The 23,566-nt window shown below is 31.1% G+C and overlaps 1 protein-coding gene across 1 annotated transcript; it reads left to right on the forward strand.

The window, feature by feature from the left end:
• The first annotated feature begins 9,584 nt into the window (after positions 1–9,584).
• LOC106684498 (uncharacterized) lies at positions 9,585–22,067 on the forward strand. The gene is made up of 13 exons (XM_014426619.2): positions 9,585–9,742; positions 9,926–10,007; positions 10,104–10,256; positions 10,337–10,519; positions 10,597–10,788; positions 11,866–12,037; positions 12,127–12,334; positions 20,572–20,653; positions 20,735–20,887; positions 20,974–21,156; positions 21,237–21,428; positions 21,566–21,737; positions 21,819–22,067. The coding sequence occupies exons 2-13, from the start codon at positions 9,927–9,929 to the stop codon at positions 22,025–22,027; spliced, it is 1,980 nt and encodes a 659-aa protein (XP_014282105.2). The 5' UTR covers positions 9,585–9,742; position 9,926; the 3' UTR covers positions 22,028–22,067.
• The last annotated feature ends 1,499 nt before the right edge of the window (positions 22,068–23,566 follow it).

The following is a 23,566-nucleotide window of genomic DNA, read 5'->3' on the forward strand; positions in this document are numbered from 1 at the left end:
TATATATATATTAAGGAAATAGAAACAGTTACAGCTATCGTAAATTCGAATCTAATATTATTATTGTTTAATTAAAATGCATATCATCATTTTATCCTTCGTCTGAGTAACAGATCAAAATTATCATATTACAAGAAAAGTAAAAATAAAAAAACAAATCACTTTCAGTATATTTTGATGTTTACATTAATTTAGCAGCTCCCAAGATACCACAGTACGTTATGAAATGAGTAATGAAGTAAGAAGGATGGCCTAAAGAAAGGTTCGAAAGCACGGTAATTGCATACTGTTTGAGAAATTGAAGTTTATTTAGAGTTGGCAGTTATAACCGGTTTGACCATTGTAACTGAAAGTGCAATATTTGGACATTTTGTTATGCACGTTTCAGCAGGGAGAGAAATCCTTTATTCCATGCTGCCCAAATACATTGGGTTGCTACAATACACAGCATACCATTCAATCCATGATCTGACATATATAAAATACATATATTCACATGATATAATAACATGTTTTTCCCTATTACAATCTATACTCGTCTACACACTAAATAAAAATATTTTATTTGATGATTATTTTTTTTAACAATTTCATTCCATTTGACAATCTTATTACATTTAATTGACAATTTTATTCCCCCTATTCCGCTCTCTCAGACCTCCCCTCTCCAGTGATCCGCTACCCACGTTCGATCCACTAAGCAAATTAAACGAATTTATCATTAGACAGCATTTTTTTTTTTTTAAATATTTATTTATTACTATTTACAACTGTACATTATAATACATTTAGTAAATCTGATCTAAGTTAAATTGGAGGGTTACAGGCGTGTAGAGAAACTACCCATTGATAGTACTCTAATGAAATTTAGGTTAGCTGGTCTCGTGGCCATCTTCTTTTCAGGCGCCTCGGAGGATTGTCAGGAATGTTAGAGGATACAAGATTAGAAACTAGGGGCTTTGAGGGGTTAGAGAGTTTATAATGGAAGGAGTGATATCTGGTTCGGGATAGGTCGTTTACAAAGGGAACATTAAGGTCTTTATGTATGATTTTATTTGTGACAAAGTAAGAAGCATGGAGGATTTTACGAAGGATTTTGGATTGTAAGGATTGAATACGAGAGGAGCCCCAAAGCTCAACTCCATATGTCCAGATTGGCCTTATTACAGTCATGTAGATCAGTCTTTTGTAATGTGTTGGAAGTTTAGACCGTTTGTCCAGTAAGTGCTGTAATAGTCGAAATAGACGTGCAGTTTCCTGTCTTTTCAGTCTGGTGTGAGGATTCCAGGTTAATCGTTTGTTCAAATGTAGTCCAAGGTAATGGATCTGTTCGACAGGGGTAAGAGTAACATCATTAAATCAAACTTTAGGGCAGTCAGTAGGTTTACGACGAAGAGTAAAGGTGATTTGATGGGATTTGTTGGAATTTATCTTAATCCTCCAATTACGACACCAATCTTCGAGGGCTGTGATATAGGATTGGAGAGTTTGGGATACAATTAATGAGTTATTATTAACAGCGCACACATGTGTCATCGGCATACGTGGTGAGGATAGTGTTAGGATTGGTTGGAATGTCAGCTGTATAGACGGTGTACAGGGTGGGACCAAGGATACTACCTTGAGGAACACCAGCGGACTGAGAATAGAGGGATGAATAGGAACCATTGTGGTTTACTTGGAAAAATCTATCAATGAGAAAGGAACGAATAATGAGAAAGAATGTAGCAGGTAGGAATTTACGGAGTTTGTAAAGCAGTCCCGGGTGGCAGACTCGATCAGAAGCCAGACAGCAATTTAAAGTCAAAGACATTATAGTAACCGCAGTAGATCAGTTTTGGTACAGCTATTTTTTTTTTTTTTTTTTTGTATAACTGTTCTAAATCAGTATAGAGAGCGTATTTCAATTTCTTGCATTTATTCACGGATTATGAAATATGCCGTATAATTGAGAAACCTCTTGAGATACAAAAAACAATCGGTTTCCAAGGAAACCACATAAATGAGATTCCAAGCTAAACCTAGTTCTTCAACGTCATTATTCCTCTAAGAAATTGTCCAGAGATAAAATTGGAGACAGACTACATGAATCTAAATCTTTCTTTGGCCCAGCTTGATAATGAAAACGAACATAAACAAAAAAAAAAAAAAGTCTTGACGAATTATATTATGATGGTTCACCAGTGAAAAAAAGGATGCTGTAGGTTAGGAATAGGAAATTATCTGATTTATAAAATTTCACGTTCTGGAAAAAGTGACGAAAAATTCAACGAAACAGGAAAGATGGAAAAACAAATTGGCTTTTAATTTCTTCCTATTAGGAACCAAACATAGAAATAGGAAAATTGAAATTTGCTAATATTTATTTAAAAATTTTCGGGAGTGGGCCGAAGCGATTCACACTAACCGGTACATAAAAAATTATACACTTATTTAAATTCAAGTGGAAAATGTCACAGAGTTTCATGTACGAAGCATTTATAAATAAGAAAAATCGAACGATATATCAAGTATTCTGTGAATACTCATATATTCAGACAATTTGTAATTGTTATAAATTGCGTTCTGTTTCTTTATGATAAGGAAATACAAACAGTTACAGCTATCGTAAATACGTATCTAATATTATTATTGTTTAATTAAAATGCATAATATCATCATTTTATCATTCGTCTGAGTAACTGACCAAAATTATCTTATTACAAGAAAAGTAAAGATAAAAAAACCCTGTTTACATTAATTTAGCAACTCCCAGGATACCACAGTACATTATGAAATGAGTAATGAAGTATATAACTTAGTTAACCATGTGATGAAATGTGCTATGTGCTCTTATCATTTCTCAAGTAATAGAAGCCCTTATTGAATCATAAGCATACTCCACACAGCTGTGGTCGTAAACCGCGATGAGCAGAGTTGTGCTTAGAATTCATGGTGGGCTTCGGCATGGTAAACAGTGACACCTCAAGTTCATGAAGCAGAAACCTAAATTTAATTAAACTATATCCTTGGGCTTACATGGAAAGGCTATGTACGTAGGATCACTAATTTCAATGACTAATTTTTTTGGTGATACTAGTCGAAAAATATCCCTAAGCCGAAAAAAATGATGATATATCGATATACTATTATGATTATTATCATATTATTATTATATAATATCGTTCTCCTCTGTATCTTTTATTAGCTATTATATACCAAACTTTATACAAAATGAAAAGAGAAAGCTTCTTGATCGTATTAAATAAGCATAAGAAATAACAATAACCAAAACATGCTTCTGGTAAAGTAGAGTAACCATTTTTTTTTTCTTCAGCAACTTTATATACCCTTAAATATGATGTTTCATTAAATAAAAAATAAATAATTTTTAGACTTTATTTTTGGATTCCTGCATTTGAGATTTTAATTTTTTTTTTAACAAAAGAAACACTTTAACTTATTAGTTAATAAGTATGAACTTTAACCTATTAGTTAATAACTATGAACCCACCTAATTCCCAGATCTCCACTTTTCGGGAGAGACTGATACGTTTAGGAAATTGAGTTTTCATATTATTTAGATTTTTTATAATTTATTTATAAATATGATGTACTTGAGAGATTTTTTTCAGTAGAAAAAATAACAATTAATTATTGTATGTCATAAACGTCATTGCGTCACAATCATTTAAGTAGAAATAAAATTACCCTAAATAAATAAGTTTTGAACTTGAGGTACATCTAGGGCCGTTTGTAGCCTAGGGAGCTGGGACGTAGGACCTAACAACCTTGGAACTGCATCGGTGCCGGTTCGAATCCAGCCTATGGGGTGGTGATACCACAAAATGATAACATGCTCCCCCCTCACCATGGTTAGCACAGGGTAGTACTTAAATTTATTATATAACTGGCATTTACACCAGGTAATAAGTTTTCAGAACTATTGATTTCCATTGAATTTTAATTTTATGGCTGCTGATTTATAAGTGTATTTCTCCGACGAAAGAGAAATGGGGTGGCTCAGTGTGTAAGACACTAAGCCTTACAACTCCAAGTACTAGGTTTTGGATACAGCAATGACAGATGATTATTTTTCTGTTGAAGAATAAATAATTATTCGGTGCCATTGCTGGTATAGGTGCCTGAAGCTGTAGGTTTGGGAGCTCTCCTAGGACATATGAAGATCTATCGGTCTTCAATACATCACCTCCTTTTTTTTGTATTTTTGTATTGTTCAAAAAAAAAAAGTTGTTCCTTCATGGTTCATGGGTCGTAGAAGTTCACATTATCATTATTATAATTTATTTTTTAGTTTAATGTTTAAAATGTTTTAAGCTTCCGATCAACTTCATTGAATTCCAAAAATATTTTGAAAAAAAAACTTCAAAATTTATTACTTAGTTTGAGAACTAGTGAAATTTGGGATTATAACCTGATTTTACCACTGCATCATATATTTCTTTAATAAATTCCTGTTTGTATCAATTTATTTTTGTTGATTCAAAATAAAATTATCAAATTAATATTAGAAAATTATTAGGGTAATTTTATAGGCCGGATTTCTGAGAGATCCACACAATGCTATCCGACAAGAAGCAAACATTCATGTTATTAGAAATTACATTAATGACATATCTTCACCAAAAGTATGAAATCAGTAATCTCAAAACATGAGTGGTCAGGAAAGATAAGAAACGTTTTAAAAAATGAAATTTCATAAAAATGAGATTATTTTTTTAAAATATATATTTCTTTCGGACATTTGTGGTTTCTGACATTTGGCAATAATATATTTATTTTAAAAACATTTAAATTGTGATATTAAGGAGGTTGGCCAAATTGTAAGGCATATCCTTAAACCTCTCAATTACATTTTTAATCTAAAGCAAAGTTTTGACTGAATCTTGAAGTTTGGTATTTTATTGTTTATTGGTAGTTATAGGAACCAATTGATGATAAATACATGAAACATCAAAATTAAGTTAGATCTTGAAATAAAAAAATATAGTTTACATGTTTTGAAATAAAAGTTTCAATATAAAAATAAAATTATAACCGACAAATTAACATTCTAAATGTGTGATGTTCTCTTGTGTGAATAAATAATCGCATGTGATTTCAATTAATATGTATGTAATATTTAGTAAAGGCAAGTATTCCAGCCGTACAAAATTAGTCCAGAAAACATAGTCCCCAAAATGGTCTCTTTGTAAACAGCCTAGCTCAAGAAAGAAAAGTCCCACGACACTCAAATTACACATTTCAGACGGGTATATGCCTAGAATGTGGAATACATTTCTTCGATAAAATAGACTGACTAGAAGTGCCACTTAAAAGAAGGTTGCTGTAGGTTAAAAATATGTAATTATATGATTTAAAAATTCCCAACAGGTGGGATTAAGAAGCCGGTAGTTAGTTAAATTTCACGTCCCTGAAGAAGTGATTCAGAATTCGAAGTTTGAGAAACAAACTAGCTTTACATTTCTTCTTCTCAAAAACTAATGCTTAGGAATAAAAAATACACAAATTTATTAGGACATGATTTAAAACTTTTCCAAAGTGTAGAAAACAAGCACAATTACCTGATGCGTAGCATATGATGCACTTACTTAATTTCAAGTGGAAAACATCACAGAGTTCCAAATCGAAAGGAATTATAAAAATGAATAATTGCAAGATAGATCAAGTACTATGTGAATACTCACAGACGATCTTGAGGCACACTGTAATTGCTATAAATTGCTTTGTGTTGCTTTATGATAAGAAAATGCAAACAGTTTAGTATAGGTACATACTTATCTATACTATTATATAGTTAAAATGGAAAATATTATCATTTGACCATTTTTTTTTTATAAAGGATCAATATTATATACAAGGCAAATTAAAATTAAAAAAAAAAACCATAAAACAGTTTTACTAAACAAATGCTCTTGAAATATTTAATAAAATGACTGAAGTAATCTGTGTTGACTATGAGATAAAATGAGCTATTTGCTTCCATAAGATCCCAAGCACTAGAAGCTCTTACTGAAGCATATTCCTCACAGCAGTAGTCGTAAATCGTGATCAACGCACATGTGCTTCGAAGACACGGCGGGCTTCTGTATGGTAAACGGAGAAACCTCAAGTCATAAAGTAGGAACTCAAATTCAATTAAACTAGATCCTTGTGCTTAGTAACGAAAATATTATAGGCTATTTCATACTAATGCCAATTTTGAGTAAATTAAAGTACTAAAAGCTACTTATACAATTATGTATCATCAAATATGACTTTTTCAGAATTGTCGCAAGCTTAATTATTAAATTTAAAAAAACCCTACAACAAATCAGAATTTATACCAACATGCTCTTTTAGTGAAGTTTAATTTAGCAATCAAATTAAAAAAAAAAGAAAAATTGTATGGTCAATTATATTTAACCTATCAATAAGAGAAACGAAAAGTCGATGTTAAGGTTAAACAATGTTAGGTTTTTTCAATTTCTTGAGACATGTAATTATTTATTAAATAAATCAAAAATTGTATCCTTATTAGTCTCAACACTTTTTATTTCAACAGTCCAACGTTTCGGCCATTTCGGCCATCCTCAAGGACAATCTAAATATTTAACAGCTTATATTATATATTCATTTGTAACACTTATAACAACAACATTATAACTAATAATATAACATACCTTCAATTATAAATTCTTCCTCACATTAAAATTTAAAATTTGTTTTGCAGCCTATTCTGCCCAGGTCATTAATTATAAGTTAAAAACCTATTAAAAAGTCAATTATTAGAGAGTCATATTTATAATTAATAAGCTTACCTAAGCTTAAGTTTAGTTACCTATTTTTTTTATTTAAAATCATAAATATCTAAATCTTCTTATTTTAAAATTATCCACACAAAATCACTACCATATACACAAACTATTTATAACCTTCCACTCACACAGGTCAGTCTTGTTTTAAATTGCATTTTTGTCTCAATGTGGTATTTATTCTAATTCTCAAAATTCCATATTAAAATTAATTGTAGATAGTAACAAATTTCTCCAATATTTTTATAAATTTATTTTGCTTAAAATCTCTGCATAATGTTGGTTTAAATTCCTAGTATCTGTTTTAAAATCAACTGTGTAATTGATGTTTTCTGATATATAACTTGACTCAAGTATTTTTCTTTTGAACAAATTGTTTTCTTTATGTAAAATTATGGTGTTATCAAAATCAAAATTATGTTGATTTTTGGCTGCATACTGTACTAATGCTGTTTTATTTGGATCCTTTTCTTTATTTCTTGTATCATTTTTGTGTTGATATATTCTATCCCCCAACATTTGCTTAGTTTAACCTATATAGATCGCTGGACAATTTAAACATGGAATTTTATATATTAATCCCGATTGACTTTTTATTTCAATTTTGTCCTTTAAATTGCTATAACAAATTTTAATTTTATTGTTAGATCTTCTTTTTCCATTCTGTTATTATATGCTTTCCTTGTCGTATTACCATCATATCCAAAAATCTTAGTTTTTCTTCCTTTTCCAATTCCATTGTGAACTGTAATCTGTCATGGTGATTATGATGTGGAAGAATACTCTTTATGTTATAGACCTAACAATAAAATTAAAAATAGAATATCCTAGATATTAGTGATATATTATTGGTGATAATGTTGTTCTTATAAGTGTTAGAAATGAATATATAATATAAGCAATTAAATATTTAGATGTCCTTAAGGATGGCCGAAATGGCCGAAACGTTGGACTGTTGAAATAAAAAGTGTTGAGACTAATAAGGATACAATTTTTGATTTATTTAATAAATGTTAGGTTTTTTAAATGCTTAAAAAAATGGCGAGGATTTAGTTCTTTAAAATTATAACAGTTAATAGACTCAATGTAATCATGTTGCAAAAACACTAAGGGCGGTTCAATGCTGCTCTCCGCACTCCTTCTCTTCTCAACATATAATTTGTTTATTTCACTTTTACAATTATACTTAATAATTACAACTATTTTATTTTTTTCAATTTACAACTGTATAAAAAATACAACAAGTAAATTTGATCATAATGACATAATGATATGATACAGGATGTAGAGAAACTACCCAGTAGTAGAACTCTAAAAACAGTTTACACGAGGCCATCTTCTTTTCAGGCGTTCGGAGGATTGCCAGGAATGGAAGAGGAAGCAAGGTTAGAAACTAGTGGGTTTGGGTGGTTATGGAGTTTATTATGGAAGGAATAATATCGGGTTCGGGCTAGATCGGTTACATAAGGAACATTTAGGTCTTTATGGATGGTTTTATTAGTAACAAAATAAGGAGCATTGAGGATTTTACGAAGGATTTCATTTCACCTTAAATTTATTATTTATTTATACTCTCCAAGTATCTTATATCATTGTTAAAATTAATAATAATAATTAATAATACTTAAATTATAATCTTTAAATTCTATAAACTAGAAACGAACAGGGAACAGAACCTATACAGTACCCGCAATACCGATGACAGACGGCTTTTATTATAATTAATCAATGTTTTGGGTTTAATCCACATTTATTTATTTTTACTTAACACTATGCCCGCGGTTGAAAACACATCTTCATGTCATAGTGGCTTAAGACCAGCTATCGTCGAGGGAGGTCATTTGTCTAGCTACCGTTCCTGCACCTACTTTTTACCTCGGACTGTACCAAAATGTGTTTAGTTCTGTCCTAGACGGAGCCATCCATAGCTAAGGTTGTTAAAGAGCAGGTTTTTTCAACCTGGCGTTGGTTCGAATCCGGCCTGGGGGGTCGACTTTTTTCATTCTTGTGGCGGTCCACGAAATGAAAATTTGACTCCCCGCCATGGTTAGGATTGGTTCATTACCTCTAGATGAACCCCTCCCCCCACTCTCCAGCTTGTCAGAAATGACCAGGAAAGGGGTGATAAAAAAAAAAAGTACTGTCCTAGATTTCAGCAACTACGACCGTTCTAGGTTTTTCCGCTTTTAAAGATTTTTATACTCACTCAATTTTATTTATTTTTTTATTAAACTCCTTATGAATTATATACAGTTATTTACTTACATATATATTTATTTTACACACTTCCTATAACAAAATTTTATTTTATTATAACTTTTTTTTTGTTTATTGTTTTTGGATTATTTCACGCTGTCTTTGTCTTATTTAACTTCTGTTTAAAAACCCGCAGAACATTCATGTATCTGCTGATTGCAAACATATTCAACGCCATGAAATAGTCAGGAATATAAAAAAAGTATTGAAAATTAATAATGCTATTGATTTAATGATGATTAAATTAAAAGAAAAGATGAATATTAAAATAATTGCTATTTTAAGTGGTTTTCAGAGCCATAACCACCAAGGTGATATATATAAGTATAAAATATGAAAAATGAGTTTTTGATTTAAATGAATTATAAATTAAGCGTATTCTGTATTTAATATTTTCATAATTTTCAAAATACATAACACATACGCAGAACCATAACTTGGATTTTGTCAGGAAGGGGGAGCTTAATTCTGTGACCCCTTCATTAACCTACCACCAATAAAAGTCAACTGTTTTATAACAGTATTTTAACTATTATCTTTCGATATGAATTGTGATAAACATATATTATTCATATCATGAAAAACAATTATCGACAACAGCTCTCGAAATTAAGTGGCGCCGAAGGGGTATAAAAGCCTCTACCAAAAATTCTTCATTACTTACGTATTTCTTCTTCTTTAAGCATCATCAGGTAAGAATAAGAATTTTTTTTTATCATTATAATATTTTTATAAATATTATTCAGAACATTGATAAACGATATTATAATTCAATAATTGTAATAAAAGAAATCTCTTGGAGATTGTAATATCTATAAATTTTATAAAGGTTACATAAATATGTATAATAAGTAATTTAAAATTATTCAAATTAGAATGAAAATCATCTTACTGGTTGCCTTGGTAGCGTTTGCAGCTGCAACACCCAAAGTTAAGGAACAATGGTCATCATTCAAAGTTAGTGTTAACAAGAATATGTTTTCTCAAGATTCTCTTTAATTGCATAATCTAATAACTCTGAGACAAATTATTTAAAACGTTGTAATATTATAGAGACTACATGGGAAATCATATCACAGTATCCAAGAGGAAAATCTAAGGATGAACATTTTTTCTCACCATATGAACATGATAGAAAAACATAATGCTCAATTTGAGGCTGGACTGACAACATACACCTTAGCAATGAACCGTTTTGGAGATATGGTAATGCATGTGTAAACGGTGTAATAAAATATAACTCAGTTTTTAGCCAGTTTTAGTACTTTTAATTCGTTAAACTTTAGCTTCCAGAAGAAGTGGCTCAGTTAGGATTCAATGGAACAGGAGAGATGAGGAAAGTACCTAGCTTCACGTTCCTTCCTCCCGCAAACGTTGAAATCCCTGAATCAATTGACTGGAGAGATCAAGGTGCAGTTACTCCAGTGAAGAACCAAGGTGTATGCGAATCTTGTTGGGCGTTCAGCACTGTGAGTATAAACATTTACACTTGTCCTGATACTAACAAGTTATAGATATATAAAGTTTTAAATATGTAAATTTTTAGACTGGTGCCATCGAAGGACAGCTTTTCAGGAAGACTGGAAAACTCGTCTCCCTCAGCGAACAGCAGCTTGTGGATTGTACAACAGATTACAAAAACAAAGGCTGCAAAGGTGGATTGATGGACTACTCGTTTAGCTATCTAAAGGATGTAGAAGGATTGGAAAGTGAAGACTCATACCCCTACGAAGCACAAGTAAGATTCTTAGTCACTTCAATCGCCAATTATACAAATTATAATTTAAATCTCAAGTACTTCATATGGCCTAACTCTCCTACGTAAAAGAGTTTATTTATGTTATAATTATGAAAAATGGTTACGATGGTTAAGATTTTTATTTTAATACGAATAAAAATTATAATTTGGTATAAAACCCCCTAGCCTAATTCGTGAATTTCTTTATTTTTTTAGTATTAACTATGAAATCCTTGTTTAAATTTACATATTTGACAGTAGTTCGTGAATTAAAAGAAGCAAATAATTAATAATCAAAAATTAAATTAAATGATTCATGTCATAAGCTGAATTATTCCTTTCTTGGACGTTCGTTTGAGTTTTGCCCAAAGATTGCCCCCGACTTGCGGGAAATGTAGACAAAGCTAAATATTTCTGTTTAAGGAAATCACAATTTGATAACACTCACTTCAATAAAAATCAGTATTTATGCTTAATTTACATTAAAAAAAAAGATTGTTTGTTTTGAATTTTTTTCAAAATACTAAAGTCTAGAAAATCATATTTACGTTCGTTAGTAGTTATATTTTTTTCACATTTAATTAAATTAGAAAAATGAATAGTAAAGAATTCCATAACTCGAAAATGTCGAATTCAATATTTGGAGTTCAATTCTAGAATTTTGTATTGTAAACAATATTTTCCACATACCACCTTGGTTGAGTTTCCTAAATCTTACAGTTGAATTTTCTATTCATTTTAATATAAATAAACAATCTCTAAATATATTTAGCTTCCTTTTAACACTTTAATTATGGACAGAATTCTAAGTTTTTAATCAAAATAGTTTATAAAACTGTGATGAGTGCATAATGAGTATATTCAACAAGGTAAGCTTTCCGTGAAAACGTTGTTATAAATGATTTTTACAGATTTAGGACTTTTACGGCACACATTTTGGGTTTTTTTATGCTTTTCAGTTATATACTGCACAAAAACCGATTTCCAGTCATTTATACAGTCACATAATAACTACGCTACAAAAATATCTGTCAAACAACATAAGTTTGTCCCGAACTGATTATTTGTATCTTGCAGGACCGAAGCTGTAGGTACAAAAAGAGCAAAGTAGTGCCAGGAACCAAAGTCGACGCTTATGTTGACATCAAGTCCCAAGATGACGAAGCTCTGAAGGCTGCCGTTGCCACTGTTGGACCAATCTCAATTGCAGTCAGTTCGGCCAATATTCATTTCATGTTCTACGACGAAGGTTAGTATATTATTCTACTATCAGCAGTAGTATGCTTCTCAAGCCATCGTTACAAGAAAAATTCACTAAAACTGAATCTATGATTGCAGGTGTTTACAACGGCGATACCTGCGATCCTAAAAAATTAGACCATGGAATCCTTCTGGTAGGCTATGTTTCTGAAGACGGCGATGACTACTGGCTCGCTAAGAACTCTTGGGGCCCAGCCTGGGGAGAGAACGGTTACATCAGGTTGTCAAAATCCGTTAAGAACGTCTGTGGTATCTCATCTATGGCCAGCTATCCAATTCTCGCATGAGGACCTCAACGTTTTATTTATTCTTTTCAAATTTATTAACCTTTCATTTCCACTCTCTGAATAAATTGTAATAATAACTAGTAAAATTTGAAATTATAATCTGATCTTAATTCCACTGGATCTAAATTTCTTTAATAAATACCTTTTTTCACCAATAAATTTTTATTTATTCCTGATAAAAATTGTACAGGATAATTTTATAGGATGGATTTTATAGAAATTCCATCTGACAAGAGGAAAAAATATCTTATAAGGAATAATGTTAATAAATAAGTCGACAAAAGTGTGAAAGAAGGTAACTTCCAAAACTTCAGTATTCAGGAAGGTTCAGAAACTTTTTAAAAATTGAAGTTTCATCAAGCTAATGTTTGTTGTTTTTTTTTCAAATATATACTACTTTATGATATTTATTAAAATGAAATCCTAAATCAATTTGTTTGGGACTCACGTGGTTTCACACATTTGCCTATGATATAATTATTTTCAAAACATTTAACATTTGGTATTGAAAAGGTTGGCACAGTTGTAAGAAATATTCTGATCTTAAACCTCTTATTAACATAATTCATCAAAGTAAAGTACTGAGTGAATATTGAAGTTTGGTGACTTTATTATTTATTTTTTAGGAACCAATAGATAATAAATGTATAAAACTTCCAAATTAAGTTAGAACTTAAAATTTCTTCAATTAAAGATTCTCATGGAAAATGTAATTTTTCTTCTCTGACGCATTTCGAAGTCGTAAATTGCCTGAAACCGTTTAAAAAAACGTTTACAGTTGAGCACAAAATGTGCAAAAAACCGAAAATTGCAAAGGTAAAAATAGTTTGAAAACTCACTGCTACTCATGTTAATTCAGACGTGACATTAACGACGTAATCATGACAGATCTTCAAGTCACATCGGATTGCTAATATTCAAATTATGATGACTAATTCTAATAGAAAATTGAATTCTTAATCAAATTTGATCTGAGAGTTTATTTTTTTCCAACGATTTTCTGCCGCGGGCGTTCTAGGGTTTTGTACTTTTTTGAGGGTTTTGGTAGTTACGCCATTACGACGTGTTAGATTAAAAGAACACTATCATAATTTTTTTAATCAAATTCTCTATGAAAAACAGATGCTGTTAAGTACGGTGGGAAGTAACAAGAAGATGTTACAAAATTGACAAAAAGGTGAATTTTATGTAGTATTACAACCCTATAGAATTGTACTAAAATGAAAAAAGGCTAATTTTAGATACACATATCATTGCCTCATCATTTAATTTTTAATCTACATTTCAATATTTTCCTTATGTAATTAATCTACATTAAAATTCGCCCTAGTCATCAAAATACTTATAAGGATTTTCCTAGTCATTCACAACAGTAGTGATATCGATATTTTTTTAAATATTGATTAAATTAAGATTATTTTATAATCAAAATTATCAGAATCAATTAATATCTCAAAACAATTATCACAATTATATTTGGAATTTCATAATGCGTTTAGTACAGTTTCTTCCACTCATTTATATTTATTCTGTCAGTAATTACTACTACTCCTAGATAAGCCTTGCTGTTGCATTGGTTCTACTTGCTCGTCACAAAAGAAAAAAACCTAAAAGAAATTATTAATTAGTTATAGGATTAAATATGCATATTGAAATAATTGTTAAGAGTATTGGGCATAATAGTCAATTAGCTATGCTCGCCAATCTTTCTGTTACAGATTGAATAAGGTGGTGATACCAGTAGTTTTCGAGGAAAAAAGCAACATCACACCGTTGCTTTGTCTGAACCACGTCCTATAGTACAAGAGCCGAGAAGAAAAAAAGGCAGTTATCTCACCCCAATTTTTGAATTGAAATGAAAACTAGGTACAATTACTAGTCAAAACTGATGAGTCGCCAAGTAAAGGTAGGCGAAAAAAAAACATAAGTGTAAAATAACAGGGGTATAAAATGTAAAAAAGTAAAGTAAAAGAAAAAACAACCTTTAATTTTTCTTATTATATCTTACTTTTTTACATTTTATACCCCTGTTATTTTACACTTATGTTTTTGTTTGATTTTTTCTCTTTTTTTTTTTTCCCTTTTGTAACTATGTGTTTGTATCTTTTTTAGCCCTGACGAAGCCCTGCAACGTGGGGCGAAACGTTGGCTCAATAAAATAGTATAATTCTACTATTTGAGTTTTTTTTTACCGCACCCGGACCATATTCCTTTCATAAAAGAATATTATTTAAAGAAGAATAAATTTGCTGAAATATTCGCCCTTATAGAGCTATTCACGTCCTACAGTTCTCGAGATATAGCCTTTTAAAAAGCACCATTTCATAAAAATGTACTGAAATATCAGTAGTTAGTTAATTTATTTTGAGAAATCTATATCTCAGGAACTATGTGACGTACAGATCTCTATTAGCACGCAAACTAAAGCTAGTTTAATGAACTATAAAGTAGTTTATTATGTTTATTTTCGTAGGAGTAGTAGTTTTCATGATATTTGCTAAAATAAATTTATTTATAGTTGTTTGGACATTACGTTTGATTTATGCAAAACTTTATTTCAGGAACCATTCGACGTATAGAACGTCTTTTGCCCTCAAATTAAAGCTAGTTAAATTTACTATAAAATAGTTAATAATGTTTATCTTTGTAGAAGTATTATTTATGATATTTGATTAAAAAAAACTCACACAATGTTAATTTCAAGTTATTCGTATAAAATGTTTGATTTTTGAAAAAATATATCTCCAGACCCCTAAGACGCACATATGTCTGCCAATACTCAAAATAAAGGAAATTTAACTAGCTATAAAGTACTTTATAACACTTATCTTCATAGGGGTGGTAGTTTTTATGATATTCACATATGAATATAAATGTGGCAAATGAAAATTTGTCTGAACAACTATAAATAAATATATTTTAGCAAATTTCATGAAAACTACTACTCCTACAAAAACTACGTAATAAACTGTATTATAGCTCATTAAACTAGCTTTAATTTGAGTCCTAATAGACATCTGTACGTCACATAGCTCCTGAGATATAGATTTCTCAAAATAAATTAACTAACGTAAATAGTTCTATTAGGGCTCACATTTTAGAAAATTTCCTCTACTTTAAATGATGTTCTCTTCGATTTCTGTTGTTGTTGGTAGTTTTAAAGATATAGAGCTCTCAATAAAAAAATAATTATTTTTAACGTTTTGAAAAATTAGCCATTTTTTATTCCCCCTACCTATACTTGGCAAACTCATCAATTTTGGCTAGTAATTAAACCTAGTTTTCAATTAAGTAATCAACAATTGGTGTGAAATAACTGCCTTTTTTCTCCACTTGGGCTCTTGTACAATTACAAAGCAACCCTATCATGTTGTTCTTGTCACTGGCTTATAGAGCTTTGAAGTTTGTTTTCCACTGCTGAATGAATACCAACCATTTTTTTTTCCGTTTCTGACTGTCTAAATTATAAGCGGACAAAAGATATTTTGATCTCGGGTATTTAACCAATATTTTTACTAAATAATGTAGACAATTTTAGTACTAGTATTTAAAGTATAAAATATTACTATTGACATCATTTTTTTTTAAAATTATTTATTGATAAATAATACAATCTGCTACAAGGTTGTTGGGCAATAAGTAATAGCGGTAACTGATCACAATCATACAAAAATAAATAAATGAAAAAAGTATTTACACCATAATAAATAAAATCTATCTCTAAATATAAATAAACAGAAGAGTAAATAAAATGAACATAATCAAACAACTTAGTTGAAGAAATGATATAAATAAATACAAAAGTAAATACATAAAAAATAAAATAATCACTAGTCACGTTTACACTGTAATATACAGTATTTAGACATAGTTAAAAAGTCTGTGGACAAATTCATTGCTGACTTAAAAGTCGCCATTACTTCTTGTTCACTCTAGCTCAACAAATAATAACTGAATAACTGAAATAAATAAATTCTCAGCTGTTACCTTCCCACTTGGTCCATTTCAGAGTGATCCCCCAGAAGACTAGGTATTACAATCTTCCGATATTTCTTATAAAATTTTAAAAAAACATTTAAGGAATGAAAAGAATAGATACGTTTTTATACATAATTAAATATAGGATTTATCAAAATAAATGATGCAGCTAAGAATTTTGTGCACAGACTGTTTAACGATCTGCTAATTTATTTTAATTACATTTGTATTTTAAGTTAAGTTACATAAGTTTTATGTGGAAATATAGTATACAACAGTGTAAATGTGACTAGTGACTATTTTATTTTTTATTTATTTATATTTTTTCTTCATCAACTATGTTGTTTGGTTATCTTCGTTTTATTTACCCTTCTGTTTATATATATTTAGAGATAGATTTTGTTTATTTTCGTGTCAACACTTTTTTCATGTATTTATTTATTTTTATTTATTTATTTTCTTAAGAAATTTATTTTTATATTTTTAGTATTATCTAGACATATGGAGTTGAGCTTTGTGGCTCCACTAAACCATCAAATTCCTCCCGAATCCAATCTTTACAGTCCAAAATCCTTCGTAAAATCCTTAATGCTTCTTAATTTGTCACAAATCAAGTCATCCATCAGGAACTCAATGTTCCATATGTTGCCGATTTGGCCAGAACCAGTTACCAATCCTTCCATGATAAACTTCCCAACCACCCAAATCCACTTGTTTCTAACCTGGCTTCTATTTCATTAACTAATAATCCTCCAAGAGGTCTGAAAAGAAGATGGCCTCGAGATCTTCTCCTCTAGAAATGTTATTGGAGTTCTATCAGTGGGTTGTATCATGTCACCATGTCACCTACAGCAAATTTACTTGTTGTATATATTTGTATACAGTTGTAAATAACAATAAATAAATTATTAAATAAAAAAAAAACTTCTTTAGTATGAATGTGATCATTTAACACTATTACTTATTGTCCAAGAACGTTGCGGCAGATTGTAATATTTATTAATATATAATTTTTTAAAAAAATTCTATGATGTCAAAGTAATATTCTAAACTTTAAATAATAGTATTATAATGGTAATACAGTATTTGGTAATAATATGGGTTAAATACCCCAGATCAAAATATCTTTTGTCCGCTTATAATTTAGTCAGTCAGCAACGGAAAAGAAACAAAAAAATACCTTGGTATTCATTGTGCAGTGAAAAACAAACTTCGAATCTCCGTAAGCCAGTGGCAAGAAGCAATATGGTCCAAAACATTTTATCTTTCAGTTTCTTGCCAACATAAATTCGCAATCCCCGTGCAAAATGTAAACAGGCTAAGTGCATTTGAATCTAAAGCTCCTCAAATCAGATTAATAAAATATAGAATATTAATTCCTTATTTATTTACTTAAGAAAAACGTTTTTAGAAATTTTAAATCACAATGGTTTTATAGTAACACTTAGCATTTTTTTAAATAATCTAATTTGCTAAGAACTAAAATATTCGCTACAGTTCATTCAAGGCAGTATTCGTAAACACAGCAAAATAAGAACAATATGTTTTTTCTGACGGGATCTAGTCGAGTTTGCTTTGCTTGACCTTGATCTTCCTCAATCTACTTCATGCGGTAAAATATCTTCTTCCAATTTCATAATATCATTAAAGGATACTTTTTTTCTTACTTTCTTACATATTCAACCATTATGGACAATTGTAGCGACATTTTGTTTTAGCTCGCTATAGGTATCGTACAATTTTTTATAGCCCAAATGGGTATCATGGTGAAAAAGTGTTACCGCGGCGTTATACTATGTGTTGACTTGTAGAAGGGAGCATGTAACATAAGATTCCATAAGACTTTTATTTTAACAATTACAATAACCATCTAGCTTTTATTTTTGAATTTTCGGGATGGTCAGCAGGAAAAAACATCGTTCGTAAAAAATATTTATTAAAATAATTAAAATTTTGAAAATATAAAAACATATTGTAGAAAGATAATCCAGGGGGCGGTCAATAAAGGTACAAAATAGTAGAAAAACTATTAAATGTTAACCAACATTTCGCTCCACTTTGCAGGGAACGCTTCGTCAGGGCTTATCCAGATTACAATTGAGTCTTCTAACTTCTTCAATTAGGATAAGTTCTGACCAAGCCCTGTTGGGTTGACCGCCACCGGGACTATCTTCTTCCAATAATTATAATATATTAAATATCATTATAAATTACAATTTTATTAATTTATTTATACAATATTACTATTTACGTATATAATCGTGATTTGTAACATAAATGAGTGATGATATATAGTTTTTTTTTTTACTTACGATTTTTTTTCTTAATAAATAAATATAAATACAAACTAGTTACAATCTAAACTACAAACAAAATACTGATAATATGATTATTTAAATCTTGACAGTTCAAAATAATTTATCTAATAATAAATTAGAAACTTTTTTTTTTTTTCCCCTACGCCACAGGAAGTGGGCTATTACGCCATTTTCCTTCTCGCAGCCCAATACAATTTTATTCGTCCTCTTAGTTCGTCCGTATCTCGCTCAACATCCACCAGACCAACACACGCCAAAAGATGGTAAGATATAATCCATGTCCCCCATGTTGCATAGAGGACATTTCGGGGAATCTACGATGCCAATTCGATGGAGGTGTTTTTGGAGCAGATCATGTCCTGGCACTAGCCGAAAAGAGGCCACTCTCTCAGCTCTGCTAAGATTGCCTGGGATTCTTTTTTCCTTATTCTTTAAATTAGAAACTACAATATTGTTATTATTAATAAAATATTGCTACGAGAAGAACTCATAAATTCTTTTAAGAACTAGTATTGTTTCGATCTGAACTATTTACAAGAACGAATAAATTACAATTTAGAATAATTGTTACATTTAAATCATTTTGTATTTATTCTGGTTGAACAGGATTCTAAATACAATAAATATTAAAAACAAAGCATCATAATAATATAATTTAAATTAATAGTATATATACAATATACGTATAACTATTACATGCAATTACATAGCCATAGCACTCCTTTCGGTGGCTTATAAGATACTGACTAATATCCTGCTAAATCGAAAATCTCGACATTACGAGAATATAATAGGCGACTGGTTCAGGACCGGAAATAGCACTAGACCAGATCTTCGTCTTGAAACACACTCGAAAAACTATGAGAAGTAGATTAGGATGTGCACGTCATATTTGTCGATTTCAAAGCAGCCTATGATTCCGTAAACAGAAACTGTCTATAGAAGACCATGACTGAGATGGGAATCCCCGGGAAGTTGGTAAGACTGACAAAAGCATGGACTAATGATCCTAAATGTAGAGCCCAAGGAGGAGGATCTGAGGATCTTCAAGTCACCACAGGTCTAAGACAAGTATAACAAGCGCGAAAAGAGCCTACTTGTCTCTGTCAAAAATGCTCGAAATGTCTAAAAATCTGAAGCTAACAATGCCCATGATAAAGAAAGCATACCCCAGAAAGCAGGATCGAGAGATTTGAACGGAAAGTCTTGCAGAAAAATTACATGATCAATCTGGGATTGAGCTTTGACCCTTTAAGGAGAGGAACTAACAGCTAACTGCCTGCAGAGACTGCTCAGTTAGTATATCGTGATATGAAGGCAATGAGGTTTAGATGGGCGGGACATATGGCTCCAAACAATCTATCAGGACGCCTTTACACAACAATGAATGCCAATCTAGTTGGCAAGAAACAACGTGGGAGACCAAAAGCACGATGGATCGACAAAGATGAAAACTAGCCAGGTAAACCCAAGAAGGCTGATTCGGTTGGCCAAAGATCTACAAGGTCCGTAGAGCCAACCGAAAAAAAAAATGAGTAACGATTTTATACAACGGTAAGAATCTTTTTTTTGCCAAAAAAGGCTTCTTATTCGGCATGTACTCAATGAGTGTAAAAATAAACGGCCAACGATGCTATCTTAACACTTATAAAATTATCTTGATTATTTCAATAGAAATCCATTTAGCAACTTAGAATCGATGTCCTGTAATTTCTGTTATCGGTAAATTTAACTTAGATTCACAAACCCTGATAAGTTAAAGTGGCCGAGTATTTATAAAAAGCCACATTCGACCAATAAGAGCTACTAGAGTTCTAGTCTTCAGTAAGGCTTTAGGTAAGTACCAAATTCAACATAAGCCATTGATTTTACGTCACCTAGAATCTTCGAACTATAAAACAAAATATTCACATTAAATTTAATTTAATTAAAAATTACAGGATGAAAGTTATATTACTTGTAGCCCTGGTGGCGTTTGCAGCTGCATCGCCTGCCATCAAGGAACAATGGAGCTCTTTCAAGGTTTGTTTAGAACGAACAAGATCAAATTAAATTCAACATCCACTGAAATTTTATTTTTACAAAAATATTTTATTTTTATAGAGACATCATGGGAAATCATATAAGAGCATTGAAGAGGAAAATCTTAGGATGAACATTTTTGCTCACCATCACAAGATGATTGAAGAACATAACGCTAAATTCGATGCTGGACTGACAACATACACTTTAGCAATGAACCGTTTTGGAGATATGGTAAATGATATGTGTAAAATGTGTAATGTACTATGTCATATTTTTTAGCCAGCTTTAATGGGCACATACCATTCATTAAATTTCAGCTCCCAGAAGAAGTTACTCAGGTAGGATTCAACAGAACAGGAGATATGAGGAAAGTACCTAGCTTCACATACCTTCCTCCTGCAAACGTTGAAATCGCTGAATCAATTGACTGGAGTCAGTCGGGTGCGGTCACTCCTGTGAAAAACCAAGGCAGCTGTGGAGCTTGTTGGGCTTTCAGTACCGTAAATATTTTTATTGATTTTTATGCTAATAAGTATAAATAATATGCATGTTCATTAAAGTTTTAATAATTTGTGTTTAGACTGGAGCCATTGAAGGACAGCTTTTCAGGAAGACTGGAAAACTCGTCTCGCTCAGCGAACAGCAGCTAGTAGATTGTTCAACAGGTTACAAAAATAAAGGCTGCAAAGGTGGATTGATGGACTATGCCTTCAAGTATCTCGAGGAAGTTGAAGGATTAGAGAGTGAAGATTCATACCCGTATGAAGGAAGAGTAAGATATTTTGTTACTATGAAATTGATGAATGCAAATTCTAATATTTATATGGATTTATTATAAACGGATTTGTAAGTGAAAAATTACTAAAAGTATTGACAAGAGTCAAATAAATAGAACAATTCCTGTTTTAGGATCGCAGCTGTAGGTACAATAAGAACAAAGTAGTGCCAGGAACCAAAGTCAAAGCTTATGTCGATATCAAGTCCCTAGATGACGATGCACTAAAGGCTGCAGTCGCCACTGTCGGACCAATCTCAATCGCAGTCAGTGCTAGCAACTTTGATTTCATGTTCTACTTTGGAGGTTAGTTTCAAAATACTTAGTTTACTAGAAGTAGCATACAGTTCTGACAAAGATTTGCTAAAACTAACTTTCTAATCGTAGGTGTCTTTGATGGAGAAGGCTGCAACCCTTCAAAGTTGGACCATGGAATCCTCCTGGTAGGCTACGGTACTGAAGACGGTGAGGATTACTGGCTGGTTAAGAACTCCTGGGGTCCAGGTTGGGGAGAGGATGGGTTCATGAAGCTGACTAGGTCCAAGAAAAACACCTGTGGTATATCGTCCGCTGCCAGTTATCCCATTCTGCAATAAGCAATTAATGCCTTTAATAAATTATTTCCAATTTTAACAATTTTGTGTTGTTTTTTTTCTGACATCATTTCTTAATCAATTTTGGACCAATCAAATTTAAAATATAACTTGATAACAAGAAAATTTATACGCCATTTATAGAAAACCTTAAATCAGTTAAATAAATATATTTTTCTTTATTTTCCAGTTTTGAATATATAAAATTTTACCATAAATTTATAGTAATAAATATTTAAATTTTTTCAACAAAAACAAAGTGATTTCTATCTTTACTGAATGCACTGGGATCTAACTAGCATATGAAAATGGAACTAAATACATAAGGAACTAATTAAATTATATTTTATAGATATCAATTGTATCATTCAAGATATTAAAGAATATCACAAACGAATAAATATGTATTTTTTTAATGAATTTATATGTAGTGAAGAAATATTTCGCTGGGAACCAAATTCTATGGAACAGTAACATTCGAATGAAATTGTTAATACTACCTGCATAGTCAATACAGTATAAAACAACAATAACCACAGATTGATTTCGTCCCACGCATCCGAAAGACTTTACAATTTTTTAACCAAATTTTATAACTTTATTACAATTTAATTTATTGAACACAAATACAGATTGTCTCGAGACACGATACACAGTGTGGAGGATTCTAATGGACAATGAGCTAGCACGTATGCATCTATGTATCTTATGAATACAAAACATAGGTAACATTTGCTGTCAAAAACAATTTATAGTACGAAAAAATTAAATTTGGCGCCCTATAACTCCGGTAGTTTTCGTTCTTTTCTCACGAATCTTCAAGCGTTAAAAGAAATAACCATTGGCCTAGGTTTCACGAAAAAAAGTTTAGCTGTTGGGAATAAATGAGGTCCATTTAAAATGTAGTGATTACAAGGACGAAAACAAAAGATTTTTTTAGGAGCCTTGAACAAGTAAATTACTTGGGGCCAAGAAAATCATTTCCAATTTTGTGTAGAGTGGAGTGTGCAAACGTGACCTAAATATTTATTCGACTAATTTTGGTTTTCAAACATTTCTCAATAGAAAATACTAGTTCAGTGAATATGTATGTATACGTTATGCATATGTATAACTTTAATGTAATATAATAAATATATATCGGTATTGGTATTAGTGTTCGGAAAGCTTCAATCTAGATGAACTCCTGGATAAGGCGCAGGATGGTGCAGAAGAAGTGGAAGCTCCTGAGAAAGAAGAAATTATCGACATAATTAAATCATTGAAGAACCATAAGCCACCAGGTCTTGACGAAATAACACCAGTGATGATGAAATATGGTGGCAGTGATTTCTGGGAAGCAATTTATGATTTGACTTGGGAGATATGGATGGAACAAAAAATGTCAGAAGATTTAACAAGAGCAGTAATATGACCTTTACACAAGAAAGGAGACGAGCTAACATGTAAATAATTATAAAGGCATTGCTCTATTAAGCACAGCCTATAAAATACTGGCAGTGCTTCTACATAAAAGAGTGTCCGATTTCATGGAAGATATCA

The sequence above is a fragment of the Halyomorpha halys genome, unplaced genomic scaffold, assembly GCF_000696795.3.
Source record: "Halyomorpha halys isolate HHAL.00 unplaced genomic scaffold, Hhal_1.1 Scaffold587.1, whole genome shotgun sequence".
Taxonomy (NCBI): domain Eukaryota; kingdom Metazoa; phylum Arthropoda; class Insecta; order Hemiptera; family Pentatomidae; genus Halyomorpha; species Halyomorpha halys.

Bases quoted from the DNA above. Each gene is read 5' to 3' on its own strand.
- LOC106684498 (XM_014426619.2), top strand. From the start codon at position 9,927: ATGAAAATCATCTTACTGGTTGCCTTGGTAGCGTTTGCAGCTGCAACA. The intron at 12,335-20,571 runs AGGACCTCAACG...TAAAAATTACAG, and splicing joins AGCTATCCAATTCTCGCATG to GATGAAAGTTATATTACTTG. The intron at 21,157-21,236 runs GTAAATATTTTT...ATTTGTGTTTAG, and splicing joins CTTGTTGGGCTTTCAGTACC to ACTGGAGCCATTGAAGGACA.